We start from the raw sequence: 19,558 nt of genomic DNA, 5'->3' as shown, positions 1-19,558 counted from the left end.
AGAGCAAGATCCAACTATTTGCTATTTTTAAGAAACCTATTTTAACTATAAAGACCTAAAGGGGTTGAAAGCATAAGAATGGAAAAATACACATCATGTAAACATTGATAAAAAGAAAGCCAGAATATTATTAGACAAAGAATACTTCAAAGCAAGGAATATTATCAGGGATAAAGGGAGACACAATACATATTGCTAAATGGGTTAATTCAACAAATCAATTAACTGGAAAACTAAAAGAAAACAGAGAAATCAATAAAACTAAGAGCTAATTCCTTGAGAAGACTAATATAACTGATAAACCTCTAAGCAGACTGACCAAGAGAAAGAGGTAACACCAACTGCCAATATCAACAATGAAACATAAGACATTACAGACTTTACAGACTGTGATAGTGTGACTTACAATAGGAAATGTTTTTGGTTTTTGTCCCATTTCTGGCACAGAGCTCTTAAACTCTTCGAATTTCCTAAGTAATAAGAGTAATAAAGATGTTTTTTTTTTTTTTTTTAAAAAAAAAAAAGGGATCCCTGGGTGGTTCAGTGGTTTAGCACCTGCCTTTGGCCCAGGGCGTGATCCTGGAGTCCCAGATCGAGTCTCACCTCAGGCTCCCTGCATGAGCCTGCTTCTCCCTCTGTTTGTGTCTCTGCCTCTCTCTGTGTGTCTCTCATAAATAAATAAATAAAATCTAAAAAAAAATTTTTTCTTTTTAAAGTTGAGAGAGAGAGAGAGAGCATGTGCATGAGTACAAGGTGGAAAGGGGCAAAGGGAGAAGCAGACTCTCCACTGAGCAGAGAGCTTGATATGAGTCTTGATCCCAGGACCCTGAGGTCACAACCTGAGCCAAAGGCAGATGCTTAACTGACTGAGCCACCTAGGCACCACAATAAAGGTGTTTTTTGTTATCTGAATGAGGTGACTTTTGGAAAGCATCTGAGGATGGGACTAGCTGCCAGTGGAGCTAACCATGTGATCAGAGAGTTGGAACTTTCAGTCTCCACTCATTCCATCTCTGAGGAGAGAGGGGTCATAGGTTGAGTTCAATCCCTAATGGCTGATGATTTAATCAATCATGTCTAGGTAATGATGACTCTATAAAACCCAAAAGGATGGGGTTTGATGAGTTTCCTGTTGGTGAACATTGTTACACTCAGAAATAAAACTGCTGGTTATTTTTCCAGCAAAAATGGGTTTATTTGGGAATAACAGAGAATTGCAATCCAGGACAAGCATGCTACAAGAAAACCATAGGCAAGTCTGAAGAACAAAAGAGGAATACTAGTCTTTTATAGAGTGGAAAAGGAAACTGGGAGGGCGTTATAAGCAAAATGTTATTCACTGGAATAAACTGGAAGTTTGAAATATAATGGCTTTCCATTGGCTTAGTTGTAACAATCTCTCATTGGCTGGACTATTGCAAGGCAAGGAGGAAAAACATTCTTCTTCCAAATGGGATAGTAAAGTAGTATCCACATGCAAGGCCCATCACTACCTGGTAGGTCTGCAACTGCCGATGACTGCTAGGACATGAGAGCTCCCTCTTGCTGACCTCCCTGCTCCATGCTAAATGAAGTTTCCTTTTATTAATTTTCACATCACGCGAAAGAGACTCCTGGAGAACGGAATGCTCTGATGGGGGAAAACTCCTCACCTTTTCTCTATACCTTGCCCTATGCATTTCTTCCATCTAGTTGTTCCTGAATTATACTCTTTTATAATAAACCAGTAATCCACTAGTTAATTTTTTCTCTGAGTTCTGTGAGCTGCTCTAACAAATTAATCCAACCCAAGGAAAGGGTTACTGGAAACTCTAAAGTCATTTGATCAGAAGCTCAGGTGACAGTCTGGATTTACAAATGGTGTCTGAAATGGTGGAGTGGGGGCCAGTCTTGTAAACTGTGGAATCTGATGCTATCACTGGGTTGATAAGTGTCAGAAAGGAGTTTCAGCTTGTGTAGGAGAGTTGCTTAGTGGTGTGTGGAAAACCCCTCATACACTGGAATTGGTACCAGAACCCTTTGCAGACATTTAAAAGATCAAGACAATATTAAGAAAAACTTTATATCCATAAATTTGTTAACTTCAATGAAATGAAATTATTTGAAAGACATAACTTTTCAAAACACAATTAAGGGAGGCCTGGGTGGCTCAGTGGTTGCGCATCTTCCTTTGGCTTAGTTGTGATCCCCGGAGACAGGGGACGGAGTCCGCATCTGGCTCCCTGGGGGGAGCCTACTTCTCCCTCTGCCTATGTCTCTCTCTTTCTGTCTCTCAAGAATAAATAAAATCTTAAAAAAAAAAAATGAGAACAACTGTTGCCTGGAGTATCAGGATGAATGGGAGACTGGCGCAGGATGGGGTAGGGATCTTCCTGAACACATGGAAATGTTCTACATCATGTGAATGCAAGTTTCACATGGAAGTACATGATTGCAATTATTGCATTTCAATATATGTAAGTTTTACCAGAAAACTTTTAGGGGCACCTGGCTGGCTCAGTTGGTAGAGCACACCACTCTGGATCCTGGGGTTACGGGTTAGATCCCCATGTTGATCATGGAGATTACTTCAAACAAACAAACAAACAAACAAACAAAAAACCTTTTAAAATAATATTTTTTTTAGAGGGGAGAGCGGCAAAGGGAGAGAGAGAACCCCAAGCAGGCTCCACTCCCAGCAGAGTCCCACGTGGAACTTGATCTCACAACTCTGAGGCTGTGACCTGGGCTGAAATCAAAAGTCAGACGAGTTATTAATCACCTGAGTCTCCCAGTGTGGGACCCAGGAAATCGAACAAAATCCCCTACCCCTGGACAAGCAGAGCAGGACTGACTATTTTGGGCTGCACCCACCTTGTGCTGACCTGCTTATTACTTAGGGCACTGCCCCGCCCTAATCAAAGACCAGGACACACCCTAACCGGAAATCCGGACCAGCATGACTGTGCAACTTTCTGTGTATCCCATTGGCCACTGGCCCCCATAAAGTTGCTAAGCCCCTTAGTCTCGGGGTCCAAGTCCCGCTCAGTCCCGCTCCGCTGCGTCGGGTGTACTTGGACCCAGGCTCGAGCTTGTAAATAAACCCTCCTGTGATTGCATCGGTGTCGGCTCCTCGGTGGTTTCTCGGATTGGTGATCTTGGGCACAACACCCAGGTGCCCCAACAACAAACTTAAAAGTAACAATAACAAGTGAGAGGATGGAGAATGGGTGGAAGTAAACAAGAATGAGAGAATAAATAAAGTAAGAGCTCGGTGATAGGTCCATGGGAGTTCATTATACTATTTCATTTTTTGGTTTTAATTAACATGATTAAAAAAATGAAACTTAGAGGTTTTAGTTGAAAACAAGTTAAATGTGTCAAAAAAAATTTTTTTGAGTAGATTCTAGATCCAACATGGAACTGAGAGACCAAGAGTTTCAAACTCTACCAACTGAGCCAGCCAGGTGCCTCCTCACCCTCCCCACCTCTGTATTTTTTTTTCCAACATGTTTTGTACTTCCCATCACAATTTAAAAAAAATGTGAATTTCTTATAGCATTTAACAGAAGTGTAGTCACTAGTAGGAGTACAATAAAGAATTCTTGCTTATACTTTTTTAGATTTGGTTTATTTATTCATGAGAGACACACGGAGAGAGAGACAGAGACACAGGCAGAGGGAGAAGCAGGCTCCATGCAGGGAGCCCGACGTGGGACTCGATCCCAGGCCTCCAGGATCAGGCCCTGGGCTGAAGGAGGCGCTAAACCACTGAGCCACCGAGGGAGCCCTTGCTTATACTTTATATTTAGGTAAAAGCTAAGGCAATGGATAGAGGGACTTGCTATTACATAGTCTATGAAGTACTGGGAATATTTACTAAGGATGAGAAGTCTCAAAAAGTACCTAATAGATTGCTTTTAATATCTGAAGCACTGTCACTATTGAATTTGTTTAGCCAAGAGGTATAAATAGGAATAGTGGGTGGAAGTTTCAGGAAGAGTTTTCAGCTCCATAAAAGAAGAACTTTATACTGATGATCTTCAAAAAGGAAAGGGGCTGTCTCTGGCAATAATCTCCCTATCCACGGAGATATTCAAATATAGATTGGAGTTTTGAATGCCGGCAACCACTAGAAGCAGCAGCTATTTAGGTTCCCTCTAGTGGAGAGATTTTGCAGTTCTTGGAATAGATTTCTCTTACCCTAATCTAAATTCAAAGAAAGCAGCACAGGGTTTTGCAGAAAAATTTTTTTTAAGATTTTATTTATTTATTCACGAGACAAACACACAGAGAGAAAGAGGCAAAGACACAGGCAGAGGGAGAAGCAGGCTCCATGTAGGGAGGCCGATGTGGGACTCGATCCCGGGTCTCCAGAATCACGCTCTGTGCTGAAGGCTGCGCTAAACTGCTGAGCCACCCGGGCTGCCCCCCCCCCTTTTTTTTAAAGAATTCATCAGGGATGGAAGAATTGGGGATATATTGTTTAAAGGTACAAACTTGCAACCAGTAAATAAACAAGCCCTGAAGTAATATATAGCATAATGACTATAGCCAACAATACTGTATTATAAACTTAAAAGTTGCCAAGGGACTAAAAATAAATAAAATTCAGCCAAAATGCAGTGTCATGATAAAAGCTGGAATACAGCTACAAGCTCCAAACTTAATATTTTGGCACATATGGTTCTGAACAGTTATGTATAGAACTTTTTGTAAATTACACAAAAATGAGTGGTCTTGGGTTTCTGGGCTGAACTGGAAATGTCTAGGTCAGTCTTTCTGGATAAAGTAATTAGATAAATCATAAATTCAATCAGAACAGGCTGCCTTGCCCTAGGGACTCTATCACCTTTCCTCCAAGAATACTGATTATTATGGGCTACATACTGTGGAGGAATCAAAGACATAAACCTCCTCTGAAGGAACCTTACAGTTTTTTTTTTTAATTTTTATTTATCTATGATAGTCACACACACACACACAGAGAGAGAGAGAGAGAGAGGCGCAGAGACACAGGCAGAGGGAGAAGCAGGCTCCATGCACCGGGAGCCCGACGTGGGATTCGATCCCGGGTCTCCAAGATCACGCCCTGGGCCAAAGGCAGGCGCCAAACCGCTGCGCCACCCAGGGATCCCAACCTTACAGTTTTAACTACAAAAGCAAGACTACAAAGAAATGCATGAGAAATACCCCCCCCCCCCAGCAGTGTGTGGTCAAGCGCCAGAAGAGAGTACAGGTAAGACACACTAGGAAGGGTTTAGAGCACTCTGCTAGAGTCTTGAACTTAGGGAACTTAAGCGAGGACTGAAAGGAGGTAGAGAGGGAGGCAAATGGAGTGTAAGGTGGTCAGCACCTGCAGGGCAGGAGAACAGATAAACCTGGTGACGTGGTCAAGTAACTCGAAAACAAGCCTGAATTTTGTCTTCACAGAACCCCCGACATCCTCTCCATGCCTTTAGCTCCCCTATCAACTTCTTCCCAAACCTTTCGATCAGTAAGCCCCAAAGTGTGGTCTTTGGACAAGTTATCATCATCAACTCCCTGGACAGCAAGTTATGGTCATCAGCTCCCTGGACAAGTTATCGTCATTAGCTCCCTGGACAAGTTATGGCCAACAGCTCCCTGGGCAGCAAGTTATCATCATCAACTTCCTGGGCAAAAAGTTATGGTCATCAACTCCCTGGGCAGCAAGTTATTGTCATCAGCTCCCTGGGCAGCAAAGTTATGGTCATCAACTCCCTGGGCAGCAAGTTATCATCAGCTCCCCGGGCAGCAAGTTATCGTCATGCAACTCCCCGGGCAGCAAGTTATCAGCATCAACTACCAGGGCAAAAAGTGATGGTCATCAACTCCCTGGGCAGCAAGTTATCACCATCAACTCCCTGGGCAGCAAGTTATGGTCATCAGCTTCCTGGGCAGCAAGTTATGGTCATCAGCTCCCTGGACAAGTTGTCATCATCAACTCCCTGGAACTGGACCCGCCAACTCTGGGCGCCGCCGCAGACCCCACGAGCCCGGACGGAGGGGCTGGGCCCGCGATGTGCCGTGGCGAGTCCCTCGCGCCATCCCGACGCCCCGCGAGCCAGACCCGCCGAGGCACCAGGGTCCGCACGGGCCGGCCGCCGCGCTGGCGGAGGGGGCGGGGGGCGGCTTCCAAGCGTACCCGCGGCCCGGCCCGGAGGAAGCCCCGCAGGAGCACGGGCGCTCGCTCCCCGCAGCTGCAGCGGCCTCCGCTCGGGCTGCCGCCGGCCGCCTCGTGCTCCGCGGCTTCCCAGGGGCTCCGCCTCCGCCGCCTCCGCCAGGGCGCCTTCCCGGACAAGTAAGGGAAGACCAGGGGCGTGACCCACGTTCCCCGGGGAGCAGCCCGCTCTAAGTCGTCCTCACTTCAAGGGCGGCCTGGTCCCCGACTGCGGACGACCGCCAATTACGGAGCGACCCGGGGCCAGCAGGCTGGGCTCCTCGGCGCGCGCTCGCCTCGGGAGCGCACTGGCCCTTTAAGAAACTTTCCTGGAGCCACCGCCCATCTAGGCCGCGGGCGGACCCCGAGTCCCCAGCGACACCCGGGAGCGGCCGGGTCGCGGCCTCGGGGCCCCAGGCAGCCCCCCAGGAGCGCAGCTTCCGGGCCGGTTTCGCGCTCTCCTCCCCCCCACCGTGTTCCAGCAGCTGCCTCCGCCTCGGCGGCGCCCGCTCACCCCACCCTCGCGGCGCCCACCGCCGCCCCTCCGCGCCCTACCTCGGCCTCTGAGGGGACGTGGTGCCGGCAGGGGGGGGAACTGTGCAAGGAGACAGGGACAGACGTGGAGCTAGCCCAGAGGCCGCCCAACAGAAGTAGCACGCCTCGGGCCCACGAAGACCGGCGCCAGCGCCGCTGGCTAGGGCCGGGCCCCGAGCCGGAGGAACCGGCGACTCCCTCCCGCCCGGCCGCCATCTTCGGGCCGAGCGTCGTTGCCATGGAGTGCGTGCAGTCTCCGCCCCGGCCCCGCCCCCCGGCGCCGGCCCCGCCCCCGCGGGAAGCCGGCTCTCGATTGGCCAGCATGGCCCACAGTTGGCCGGGGTCAGAGCCGCGTCACGTCCGCTGCGTCTCCGGGCGAAGCCCGCCCCTACAGGCGGCCTAGCGGCACACGTGGGTTGGGCTGGAGACGACTGGGGGTGGGGTTGGAGGGACGTCACCTTGGATAGGCATCCGCTAGGTGCCGGGTGGCTTAAACTGCGGGGAATCCTAACGGTTTAGCCCTCTGTACGAAAGATGAATGGAATTCTCATTTTTACTTTTTACCCTCAGTCACCAATTTTAGGCCCATTTCTTAACTAAAGTCATGTTGTAAAATCAACGTTTTCCTTCCTTTTCAACTCCATCCCTTATTAAAACAATTAGGAATGCTCAGCCGGCTCAGTCAGTACGGCACACTTGATCATACACATTGGGTGTAGAGCCTACAACCCTGCAAAAAAAAAAAAAAAAAAAACAAGAATTGCAACTGCATTTAACCCAGGAACGGACCAGGTGGCTCCTTGACATTAAGGAAACTACCTTCAAACTAGGCCAGGAGTTAACTATAAAACATCGAATATTGGAAAATTTCCTCAGGCCCATTAAGCTAATAAGATTAGTGACTGGAAGCACTGAATTGGAACAGTTGTTTAACCAGAACTGAATACTATTAATTACTATATTAGGAACTGTGGGGATAGGAAAGAAAGGATGGCGCCAAGATCGCACTGTTCAGAGCTCCTGGGTGGCTCGATCGGTTGAGTGTCCGCCTTTGGCACCGGTGGTAATCCCAGGAGTGGTGACCCCAGGATCATGGGATGGAGTCCCACATGGGGCTCTCTGCTCATCGGGGAGTTGGCTTCCCCCTCTGCAGCTCCCCCCAGCTCATGCTCTCTCAAATCTCAAAAAAAAAAACATATTGTACAGTTCATTGGTACATTGATCATGTACTAAAATTCAAGGGTGGGGCAGTCTACCAATTAAGGCTCATTACCTAAGAAGTCTATCATTCCACAACTAGTGGAAATTGGGATCCCAAGCCAAATTTATCACTTTCAGGATGTGCTTTTTCCACTACGAGACCACAAAGAAACTGAATTCTGAACACAAACCACCACCAGTCAACATCAAGCTTAAACAGTAGTGTCATACTGAGGCTGTTTCATGACCCAGCCAACCAACTGCTAACCAAGTTCATTTCTCTGAAACAGGATTCTCCAATGGTACCTTTGGCTTCAGGACTCTCACCAAAACTCATGGCAAGAGAAGCACCCTCTCCCAAGTGCTGTACTGAATCAGCTGATGAATTTGTGTGCAAGGCTGTATTGCCTCTGCATTTACTCAAGTCATAAAAGGAGTCTCGGCCTTCTCTTCTCAAATGCCCACCACTTCCTGTTTGTATCTACCTCTATTACCCTATCATCATCCTACTCACTTAACTCCCACAAAGGTTACAGGCTTTATGAGCTTTCCTTCTCTGTATGCCTAATCTAGACCTGGATATCCATCTGCCTTCCTGGACATGTTCACAACTGAGTATCCTAGTTTCCTCAAACTCACCAACATCCCCCACCGCCACCCATGATCTCCAACTTTGTAAATGCACCATTACCTACCCTGCAAAGCTAGGAACATGTTATCTTTGAAGACTGCTCAATGGATTGGTCTTTAAATTCTCTTAATCCTTAGTACCTTACACAAGACCGTGCATAATCTTAGTTTTCTATTTACTTTCCAATTATTACCCACAATAGGTTTCAGATATACTACATAATCTAGTTGAAGATTTCATCAAATGCCTTCTGGTTTCACATAAATCCTGAAGGCCAGTTTTTCTGAAATACCTCCCCAAACATTTCTTCCCTATTCTTGGCCACCCCAAGAGTACTGACACATCTTTGCAGCATCTGGGTGGCCTAGTTGGTTAAGCACCCCCCTTGATTTGGGTTCAGATCAAAGTCTTGGTCAGGAGATCTGGCTCCAAACTCCTTTCCATTTGTCCCTGCCGGGCCCCCAACCTATGCACTCTTAAAAAAAAAAACCTGATACGTCTATTTAAATAGCACAACAAAATACTTGTAAATTGTTGTTTTTCAACAATTAAAATCGAGTAGCTCTGAAACTGGTACTTCCTGCCATTTACCAGATTTGTCAATGTCAATCTCCTTAGGGTTCTAGTGACCTTATCATGGCCATGAGGAAAACACGACTAATGCCGGACCAAGCTGCATCTGACCCACCCACCTCATTTGCCTTGAAGCCATTCTTCCTAAATCTGCCCAAATGGGTCTGGCAATACAAACACAAAGCTATTTCTGTGAAAGCAGATTTTTCCAACAGCAACTTTGGCTTGAGGGCCACCATGAGACTAAGCACACCTTTCTTACAACTGCTGTATGCTACCCGATCCTTTCCTTTATCTCCTTCAAACATCCTTCTCACCCGCCCCCTACCACCCTATACATATTTAGCATGCTAATTGTTTCTTGGCATCTGCTTCTTAGAGAAGCTACCTATAATTAAAAACTGTAAAAGGGGGCAGCACCTGGGTGGCTCAGTGGTTGAGTGTCTGTCTTTGGCTCAGGGTGTGATCGCAGGGTCCTGGGATTGAGTCCTGCATCAGGCTCCTCTGCTTACGTCTCTGCCTCTCATGAATAAATAAAATCTTAAAAGTGAGTTATAGATCCGTTTTCATGTGGAAACCTGGATGAATGTCATGGTATATATCTGTACTGGCTAATATTCCCGGCTTCTGTCCTTCCTGGAATATGTGGTCTCCATTTGCAAAAAAGCTTTTCAAAGAACATGATGTGCTCCATCACTTTAAACCTTCCAACACACTCCTTCCCACTGCTTCCAATCAAAGCTTGTTTCCTTCCCCCATCACGTAAGAAAGGCCTTGTATTTAAGATACTCTATCCTCCCTATCCTCTTAAAACTCTCCTATTGTCTACATCTCTCTAATTGCTATTACATATAGCTCCCTGGCTTCCTTGTGCTCTGAAAATGCTGGATAATCACCACCATTTAAATACAGCAACCTGAATTTAGGAAAAAGAAAATGTTAAGCCATTTAACAAAAATACAAGAGAACAAATCTACACCTTTATTTATTTACTTTTCATAAGTTTAAATCCTTGAGGGGTACAGCATCTAGGAAGAAAAAAAGAAAACAGCATAATTAGATGGATGTTATATACAAATCTATAAACGTTACAACAATATGGATAAACCTCCCATTGTTCCACTACTCATCTCTAAAAGGGAGAGAACCAAGTTCTTCTTGTATCTACATAAACACATTTTAAGAACCAGTACCAGGAGCACTGAAAATCCATTTAACTTTGCTTCTTCCAGGGACAATATAAAAACCTCCTGATGAAAAATTTCAATGGCTCGACAGGGTTCAAAAGTACCCTGGGACCCCAAGAATATAGCCCTATCTACTATAAATGAACGCTAAGGAAAACAGTAACTATTTTAGAAAACCACAGGATCTAAACTCAAGGACTTGAGCCAAGTCATGGGACCTAGAAACACTAGCATCAGTTTTCTATTAAAATAAGGCTAGTAACACCTACTGTAACAAGACTGTCATGATGAAGAGATGAGAATATCCTGAATTATGCCAGGAAAAGTGAATTTTTCTAATAATCACTTCTACGTCCAATAAATTGTTCATTTACATACTATCCCCCCTCACCCAAGCTTTAGCAAAATCTGAAATCTAGGTACAATCCTTTTGAACACATTGCATTCACTTTTCCTTCTACTGCCATGAATCTGTTTCATAATATATCTACACAGTAGATGATTTTGAAGCACAACCCATTTAAAATGTGACATTTTAAAATCACATTAGTTTTTAGAGATCAGAGCCCGAACTCCTGAGCTTAGTTTGACTCAACAATTTCATACTGCTAATAACTGTACTTACCACGCGGATTCTGTGGCCAATGGCTTTCGCAGGAAGGTTGCTTCGGAATTTGGCCCGAACCATGCCGCTGTTTCCATGAGCACGAGTTACTTTTCCCCAGATTACTCTGGTTTTGTTTGGTTTGCCACCAGGAGTTACTGTGTTGCTGGTTTTAGAGAAGGATGAAAGAGGTATGAGAACCCAGGCAGCCAGTATAGAGTAACACAAATTCAAGGTGACTTCTAGTCAGTGGCTCACAACTGCAGTTAGCCACTAAGATATCAGAGAAACTAAAATCCCTGGGGCATCATTCATTCAACAAATATTTGAGTACCTATTGTATGCCAGACACTTACACAAATTTTTTTTTTAAGTCTGCAAAATAGTTTACAAAGTAACTCCCTTTCGGATAACCCAGTAGGTAAGTAAGATAAATAGAATGTAAGATAGTAGCTGCAATATTTTTTAAAAAAACACAGAAAGGCTGAAGGTATGGAGTAAATCCTAGCTGGGCTAACAGTAGAAATAGGGAGCCCTGAATGACTAGGGTCCTAAAGCCTCCTTAATGACCCTTGTTTTTACTAAAGGCGGGGAAGAGTTGGAATCTGAGCAACGTACAGATGATCTGAGTTATAATTTTAAAGTATTATTCTCATTCCAGGAGGAATGGGGGGGGTGGAGATGAAAGCTATGTCCCCAGAGATTTTCACTGGTTTAATGAATTTAAGAATCAAGGCCCCAGACATTTTTAAACACCTATACAACATAATTTCAAGAAAGCAACAAAGTGAATCAAGGTACACGAGATAAAGTAAGGAATCGGTTCCTTCCTTGAAACAGTCAATAGCTGAAATCTTTCTAAGTGCAGAGGATACCTAAATCCAACACTACCCAGACAAGTAACAACCTTCTATGACCTCCTATGAAATTCCTTAAAGATTCAAAGTACAGGGCAGGGATCCCTGGGTGGCCTGGGATTGAATCCCACCTTGGGTTCCCTGCATGGAGCCTGCCTCTCCCTCTGCCTGTGTCTCTGCCCCTCTCTCTTTCTCTGTCTCATGAATAAATAAATAACATCTTCAAAAAAAAAAGATTCAAAGTACAAAACACAAAAGTACCAACTGCTTTGCCAACATCTTTTGATTCTTCTTCTCCTTTGAATAGGAAAATGCGACAAATCTCAACTAAAAAATGCAAGAGAGGGATCCCTGGGTGGCGCAGCGGTTTGGCGCCTGCCTTTGGCCCAGGGCGCGATCCTGGAGACCCGGGATCGAGTCCCACGTCGGGCTCCCAGTGCATGGAGCCTGCTTCTCCCTCTGCCTGTGTCTCTGCCTCTCTCTCTCTCTCTGTGACTATAAATAAATAAAAAATTCTTAAAAAAATGCAAGAGGCATTAACACTATGAACTTACTTCTTTGCTTTGTAGACATAAGCACATCGCTTGCCGAGATAGAACTCCGTTTCATCTCGAGCATAAACACCTTCGATCTTAAGTAGAGCTGTGTGCTCCCTCTGGTTCCGGAGACCCCGTTTATAGCCGGCAAAAATGGCCTTGGACCAAAGCCTGAGACAAAATACAGAGTGACCATAAGTCGTGCAAAGATCTGGTTTCACTGGAAGAGCTCACCTGTAACGAGCTCTACTCAAAAGTCACCTGCAGCGAACATCTAATCCCCAGCCCCCCCCCCCCAGTTTTCAGCAAACTTTTTTTTTACAGATGCAAAAAAAAAAAAATCATATTTATAAAGTCTGTACCTTCCAGACATAGTCGTCGCTTTAGGAGTCCTGTTCCCAGCAGGCCTTAAAACAAAAAGAACCAGTTTAAAATCTTGCAAAAGCACGTTTCCCGCCCAGTCCGCTCTCGGTAGCGCTCGGCATCTGACAGGAAGTCTCTCAGGTGGGAGACACCTCGGGCAGAACCGGCTTCGTAGTCAAGGAAACAGCTCCTGGAGACGCCGAAAGGATGCCCCGGGCGAACTCAGACCACGTCGGGTAGGAAGGGGGAAAAAAAATAAAGGAAAGAAAAGCGAGGAATCGGAGAAGCACACAAAATAGAAGCGGAAGCACTGAATGGGAAAGGCAAGGCAGAGGAAGGGGAGCTCGTAGACATAACCAGGTCTGGAGTGGGAGCGTCTTGAGAGAAAAATAAAAAAATAAAATAAAATAACGGGCGAACGGCCTTTATCCCTCCGCTAAGGCCCAAGCAGCAACGGCGATGACGGGAGCGCCGGTTCTCCGGGAGTCCGGGCACCAGCATCATCGGCCCCGCATCTCCGCCATCCTGGCTTCCCCGCCGCTGGAATCCACAGCGCTCGCTCGCTGACACAGCCTCCGAGCCGCACCAGCGCCCCGCCGCAGCACAGGGCTCGTCTCACCGCACTTAATCGGCCCCCAAAGCTCAGGAGCGGGGGCTCTCCTCACCTCCACAGGCTCCAAGATGGCGGAAAGAGAGAGGCGAGGTCCCGCCGCGTGGCCTTGTGGGATAACACCTTTCCGCCCCGCCCCCCGGGTTTAGGCGTCTAACGCAACCGCCCAAAAAAAAAAGAAAAAAAAGAAAAAGCCTCAGCTGTTGTCTTTGACTGAAAGAAACGACTACATTCGAGAGCACTCTTACAGGTCTTTCTCTGAGTGCTTTTATCTTTGAGAGTTGTAATATATGTGGTTTTTGAAACAGAGGGAGGCAAGAGCATAGCCAGCTATAGGAGGACGAGAAAAGGTCCCCGGAGCTTCGCGTTGCCATAGAAACAGCAGGGCTTGGTTCCTGCAGCCGGGTGCAGGCTGCCGCCCCGCCTCGGGGACCCCAGACTGGATTCGCCCACGTGGGAGCATCTTTCTCTCTAACTAGGAGTTGGGAGGATGGAGACTCTCGGGTCCTAGCGCGGAAGAGAAAGGGCAAGAGCACGAGGGCAGGAGGAGCTCTTCTCTTTACGCCCCCCCCACCTCACCCCTTTCCTCCTCCTCCTCTCTCATCTCTTTGCAGAAACGTCCTCCAAGTTCTTAACCTGCAATCCTTCGTTTGGACTCCAGAGTGAGTATTGCCGCCTTTTAAAGAGCAGCTACCCGGGGAGCTGTGGGGTGCCCAAGCACTGCGCCTGCGCGAAGTGGGTCTCTAGCAAATCCTGGCAGGTGATGGGAAGATAGGCTAGTGGGCGTCTAACCATTGCAGGTTTATTTGGGTTTCCCTCCGGGTTCATTCATTTGTTTCAGCAGTTTATTGAACGACTACTATGTACCGAGCTCTGCTCTTGGCTCGGAGGACCCTGCAGGAAACGAAACCACGGAATTCTCTGCCCTCTTGAGCTTACAGACCTGTCCTAGGAAGGGAAGCAAGACCCCAAGCAAGCAAAATATATGGCATATGAGCAGGTAACATAAGAAAAATGTTCTCTATGGAGGAAAAAAAAGAATGAAGCCGGGATGCCACTGTAAAGAAGGCTTTAAATATATATATATATATATATATATATATATATATATTTAATTTTAAAAATGAAGAAAAGAAGGCTTTTACTCTGAGATGAGAAACCAATTTGAACAGTTCTGTATGGAGGAGAGACTCAATCTGACTTCCATTTTAACAGGGTCAAAATTTAAAAAACAGAAAAAGAAAAGAAGGCTTTTACTCTGACGTAAGAAGCCAATTTGAGCAGTTCTGTATGGAGGGGAGACTCAATCTGACTTCCACTTTAATACTGTCACTCTGTTGAGATGGAAGGGAAGCAAGAACAGCGCGGAGATCCACTAGGAGGCTCTTGCAATGATCATGATAAGATCATGGCTTGCAGACAGGGGTGATAAGTACTGGACTTCTGAGTATATTTTAAATGTAACGCTGATAGGATTTGCTGATGAGTAAGGAATGGGAGAGAAAAGGACCCCAAAGCTTTATGAGATCTCTATAAATCATATTTAAGGTCCTCTCTTAAATACATCAGGATAGGGGAATCCCTGGGTGGCTCAGCGGTTTAGCGCCTGCCTTTGGCCCAGGGCGCAATCCTGGAGTCCCAGGATCGAGTCCCACGTCGGGCTCCCGGCATGGAGCCTGCTTCCCCCTCCTCTTGTGTCTCTGCCTCTCTCTCTATCTATCTATCTATCTATCTATCATAAAATAAATAAATAAATAAATAAATAAATAAATCTATCTTTAAAAAAATACATCAGGATAGAGTGTACGTACCTTACGGCCCACTCCCTCTATCCAGTTTTCTCTGTCCCAGAAATATACTAAAAATCCCACTATTAAATGTGCTAGAAATCCAAATGTTAAGTAGTCCTGAGAGGAATAAAACCTTAAAGGAGTTTCGTTCCTTTGTTCATTCATTTGTTCTACAAATACTTCTTGAGCACAGTGCTTGAAACAGGATATAACAGTGAGCATCAGTATCACGTTCCTGCTTTCATGACACTTAAAAGCTCTGTAGGAAAATAAAAGTGCAGTGATTGACCAGAGGAATCCTGATCCAGCCTGATGAATGAGGGAAAGTGTCACTCGCAGAAATGTCCTTTAAGGCATTTTTCAAATTGCAGGTGTAGGCCCAGTAGTAGATTGTAATTATAATACTTTTTAGGCAAAATATGTGATAGAATCAAAAGTATCAGAATATGGCACATGTTAAACGTAAATTCAGTTATTTGCCTGTATGCATACTTAAGTATATGTCTGTGTGTGCACAGTGTATATAAAAATCTGTGTATATAGGTCATTGCATCAGTCAATGTTGCCCTGGATGGAAACAATGATAGAGTTCAGAATTTCTTTTTTTTAATTTCTTTTTTTTTTAATTTTTTTTTTTTTTTAATTTATGACAGTCACACACACACACAGAGAGAGAGAGGCAGAGACACAGGCAGAGGGAGAAGCAGGCTCCATGCACCGGGAACCCGACGTGGGATTCAATCCCGGGTCTCCAGGATTGCGCCCTGGGCCAAAGGCAGGCGCTAAACCGCTGCGCCACCCAGGGATCCCGAGTTCAGAATTTCATAAAGGATCTGTGTACAAAACTGTAGGCAAGAGTGAAATTCTAAGGGATGACATAGTCTCCAGGGACGTAGGGCAGAAATAGTTACCCAAGCCCCCAAGCAAGAGCAACGTAGAGAATATTGCCTGACTGGTGCCATGGCCTTTGACAGAGAAACTTAGCCCAACCAATGATGATTTGGCAGGGAGGGAACTGGGAAGATAAACACTTGATCTCACTCTCCTACATTTATGGAATCTCCTGTTGATGTGCCCCATATGGGTCAGTCTCTTGGGGTACAAGAAATGGTGAAGATTAGATTTAGAAATGACAGATACCTAGCAAAATGCCACTTATTTAGGCTGGTACCTGATGGACCAGTGGGACTTTACAAGATGAAGAGTGAGGGGAAGAATGGTCCAAATAGAAGGAATAATGTGTGTAAAGACCCTGAGTTGGAAGGAGGCATGATTCCATAGAAGAATTGAAAGAAGTCCATTGAGACTGGAGCCATGAGAGCAAGAATAGGGCGGTGCCAAGTGGATATCTGAAGAGGAACAGAGCAGGCCAGACCATGCAGGCCTTATGGGCCAAGTTTAGAATTTTTAGCTTTTGTCCTAGGGCAATGGGAAACCATGGAAGGATTCTAAGGAAAGACAGGATCAAATTTTTTGTTAAAAAAAAAAAAAAGATTTTCAATTTTAAAAAGATCACCTCCAATTTGGGGGCTGTTACAGTTGTTCAAGAAACAACAGTCAGGTCCAGCATGGTGTTGGGGGACATGGAAATAGAAGATAAAATCCACAGGACTTAGTGATGGTTTGGATTGGGAAATGCTAGGGTCACAATGAAGGAGGAATACTTCTAGATTTCTAGCATTGAGAAATGGGAAACCAGAAGAGCATGAACATGCTGGATACTGCGTTAGCATAGCCCTGTCTTACCTGCATGAAGCACATTTACCTATGCCCCAAGCCTAAAAATTGGGAAAATAGAGAAACAACAATAACACATCAAAAGACCAAAAATCTTTATACCATGATATTTCCTCTTAACACTGCTGTTGTACCAGAAAATTTGGCTAGTTTGGAGTATCTTTTTTATTTTTTTTATCTTTTTTTTCAGTTTGCATAAAGATTCTGTTTATATGTTTTCACTTTTACATAAGAGACTTCTGTTGTATGAGACATGTTTGTATCAGCCTTCTTAGGATCACCTTATTGTGGACAAAACCATACTGGAAACGAAACTATTTATTATTCATTTAGCCTAGAGTAAAATTCTTCATATGGCATTGTCATCATAAAGCTTTTTTAAGCAGAAAGAATTTTGGCTTATGGAGGGGTAACATCTTGGTAGTAACAGCGCACTGATTTTCAGGAGAAATAGAGCCTTTCAAAAAAAAAGAAAAGAAAAGAAAAGAAATACAGTCTTTCTAAATACAGTCTCAAGTGTTCTTTTAAGTCCAGGTGCAATTAATTTTGCTGTCTGGCAGACCAGTGAAATGGAATGCTCAAATTAAATATTTTAGAATCAGAATAACGGAAAAGTAAATCTATTACATAGATATTGCCAGTTAAAAATCAGAATTTAATAAAAATATGAAACCCATGTTGTATATTAATTTACCATGAGACTCAAAGATGCATTTATCAATAATTGTATTTGTCAATAATTAAGCTGACTACCTAATAGTCCTGCATCACATGATGCCAGAGTTTCTTCCATCTCTGGGACTGCTCTAATAAGCAAAAAGAAAGGATAAGCTGAAGCTCTTTTGAAAGGGTATGGAAATAATTTAAGTGTCATTCAACGCTCTCTTAAACTAATCTGTGTTTTCTTCTCATTTTAGGTGACTGCATTTTTTGTGAAATTGCAAATGTACCATTGAAGTTACAACTAATTTAAGAAGAATGGAAGAGTATGTTCAAAATTCCAATGTATTTTGTATACGTATTTGTTTACTTATCTATTATTTGAATTGTGCCTTATGTTAAATTTATTTATCTATTGCTGTGAACAAAGTACTCCAAAGCTTAGTAACTTAAAATGTCAACTTTTATTATTTCACATGGTTTCTGTGGGTCAACAATTTGGGAACAGCTTTGCTGGATGGTTCTGGCTTGGGGTCTGTCATAAGGTTGAAGTTGGCCAGGGCTTCAATCATCTGAAAATTTGGGGCTGGAAGATCCACTTCCAACATAGCTCATTTACAAAGCTGGGGAGTTGATACTGGCTGTTGGCAAGAGGCATTAGTTCCACACCCTCAAAAACTTCCCCAAAGAGCTGCTTAAGTGTCCTCATGACAAAGCAGCTGGCTTTTTACAGAGTGGGAGATATGAGAAGGAGAGTAAGGGAGAAGCTGCAATGTCTTTTATCACCTAACGGTGGAACCCACAGTATCTTCCTGGTTACATAGGGTAGTTAGTCCTATTAATGTGGGGGAGACTACAAGGGTATGGTTACAAGAAGGTGAGAATCATATGGATCCACTTTGGAGATTGACTACTACATACTGTTTTTGTTTGTTTGTTTGTAAAGATTTTATTTACTCATGAAACACACACAGAGAGGCAGAGACACAGGCAGAGGGAGAAGCAGGCTCCCTGCGGGGAGCCTAATGCGGGACTGACTGGATCCCAGGACTCCCGGATCACACCCTGAGCAGAAGGCAAATGCACAACGCTGAGCCATCCAGGTGTCGATGTCTTTATTTTTTTTAAGTAAACTCTGTGCCGGACATGGGGCTCAAACTCACAACCCCAGGGTTAAGAGTCACATGCTACACTGACTGAGCCAGCCAGGTGCTCCTGCCACATTCTGTTTTTCATTAATCATGAGACACTTTTGATTAGCATTTAAAGATGTTGCTAGAAAAAAAAAAGTTAATTTGGGCTCAAATTCAAATTGGCTAAGGATGGCCAAATAGTATGGTTAACACAGAGTTAATAAACAGTAAGTGGAGGGACGCCTGGGTGGCGCAGCCGTTGAGCACCTGCTTTAAGCTCAGGGCGTGATCCTGGAGTTTTCGGATGGAGTCTCACATCAGGCTCCCTGCAGGGAGTGGCTTTGCCTTTGGTCAGAATGTCACAGGAAGATATTTAGCAGAACCACATGTAAACTCCTTCTTTTGTTCGTTATCTTGGTTATATGACAATGTGGACTTCACAGGAGCCCATCTGTATGATGCCTGTGCTTTTTAGTTGAAACAATTTTTAAACATTTGGTGGCTGACTTAATTTTTTCTTTTTTCTTTAGAGGCCAGTTAGAAGCCTCAAATCTTCCAGCGAACATCTGGCATTCTGAGGTGACAGTGTCAGTGACAGGCGAGCCACCCAGTGCTGTAGAAGAAGAAAAAGAAACAGCTGAAGAACCAGAAAAAGAAGTCCTCCGGGAAATCGTAGAGCCACTCTCCATTCTAGATGTGCTGAGGATCTCTGCAGTTCTGGAAGATACTGCAGACCAGCTCTCTATTCTAAACTATATCATGCCAGTTCAGTATGAAAGAAAACAAAGTGTCATCATGGTATATACACTCGTCATTATCTAGTTCTTGCTTTCTTTCCTCTTTATTTCTCTATCATTTACAGTACTTATGCCATCAAATTTAACATGGGAAATAGCATCTTTAACTCAGATAAAAAGGGCTATAATAGTTACTTGAGATACATACTCTGAATTGATGGAATGAAATAACCATAGCTCAAGATA

General features: G+C 44.5%; 3 protein-coding genes across 7 annotated transcripts in view; 1 reads left to right on the top strand and 2 right to left on the bottom strand.

The window, feature by feature from the left end:
* LMLN (leishmanolysin like peptidase) overlaps positions 1 to 6,973 on the bottom strand; it is an 82,363-nt gene extending 75,390 nt beyond the window's left edge. For both annotated transcript variants that reach the window (XM_055316334.1, XM_055316335.1), the window contains exon 1: positions 6,716 to 6,973. In XM_055316334.1, the coding sequence (XP_055172309.1) occupies positions 6,716 to 6,934 (219 nt within the window). In that variant the 5' untranslated portion in view covers positions 6,935 to 6,973. The remainder of the gene's footprint in view (positions 1 to 6,715) is intronic.
* Positions 6,974 to 10,067: 3,094 nt separating this feature from the next.
* Positions 10,068 to 13,312, bottom strand: RPL35A (ribosomal protein L35a). Its single transcript, XM_055316222.1, has 4 exons — positions 12,645 to 13,312; positions 12,301 to 12,453; positions 10,911 to 11,055; positions 10,068 to 10,126 (listed from the first exon to the last, which is right to left on the bottom strand). The coding sequence occupies exons 1-4, from the start codon at positions 12,653 to 12,655 to the stop codon at positions 10,103 to 10,105; spliced, it is 333 nt and encodes a 110-aa protein (XP_055172197.1). The 5' UTR covers positions 12,656 to 13,312; the 3' UTR covers positions 10,068 to 10,102.
* Positions 13,313 to 13,648: 336 nt separating this feature from the next.
* IQCG (IQ motif containing G) overlaps positions 13,649 to 19,558 on the top strand; it is a 47,168-nt gene continuing 41,258 nt past the window's right edge. For 2 of the 4 annotated variants that reach the window (XM_055315921.1, XM_055315917.1), the window contains exons 1-3: positions 13,649 to 13,917; positions 17,700 to 17,768; positions 19,106 to 19,373. In XM_055315921.1, coding sequence (XP_055171896.1) covers positions 17,761 to 17,768; positions 19,106 to 19,373 — 276 coding nt within the window. In that variant the 5' untranslated portion in view covers positions 13,649 to 13,917; positions 17,700 to 17,760. Of the gene's footprint in view, positions 13,918 to 14,096; positions 14,256 to 17,699; positions 17,769 to 19,105; positions 19,374 to 19,558 lie in introns of all 4 variants that reach the window. The other 2 variants (XM_055315918.1, XM_055315919.1) reach the window with 2 other exon arrangements.

Source organism: Nyctereutes procyonoides, unplaced genomic scaffold (assembly GCF_905146905.1).
Source record: "Nyctereutes procyonoides isolate TBG_1078 unplaced genomic scaffold, NYPRO_anot_genome, whole genome shotgun sequence".
Classification (NCBI taxonomy): Eukaryota; Metazoa; Chordata; class Mammalia; order Carnivora; family Canidae; genus Nyctereutes; species Nyctereutes procyonoides.
This window is presented reverse-complemented; position numbering and strand designations above follow the sequence as displayed.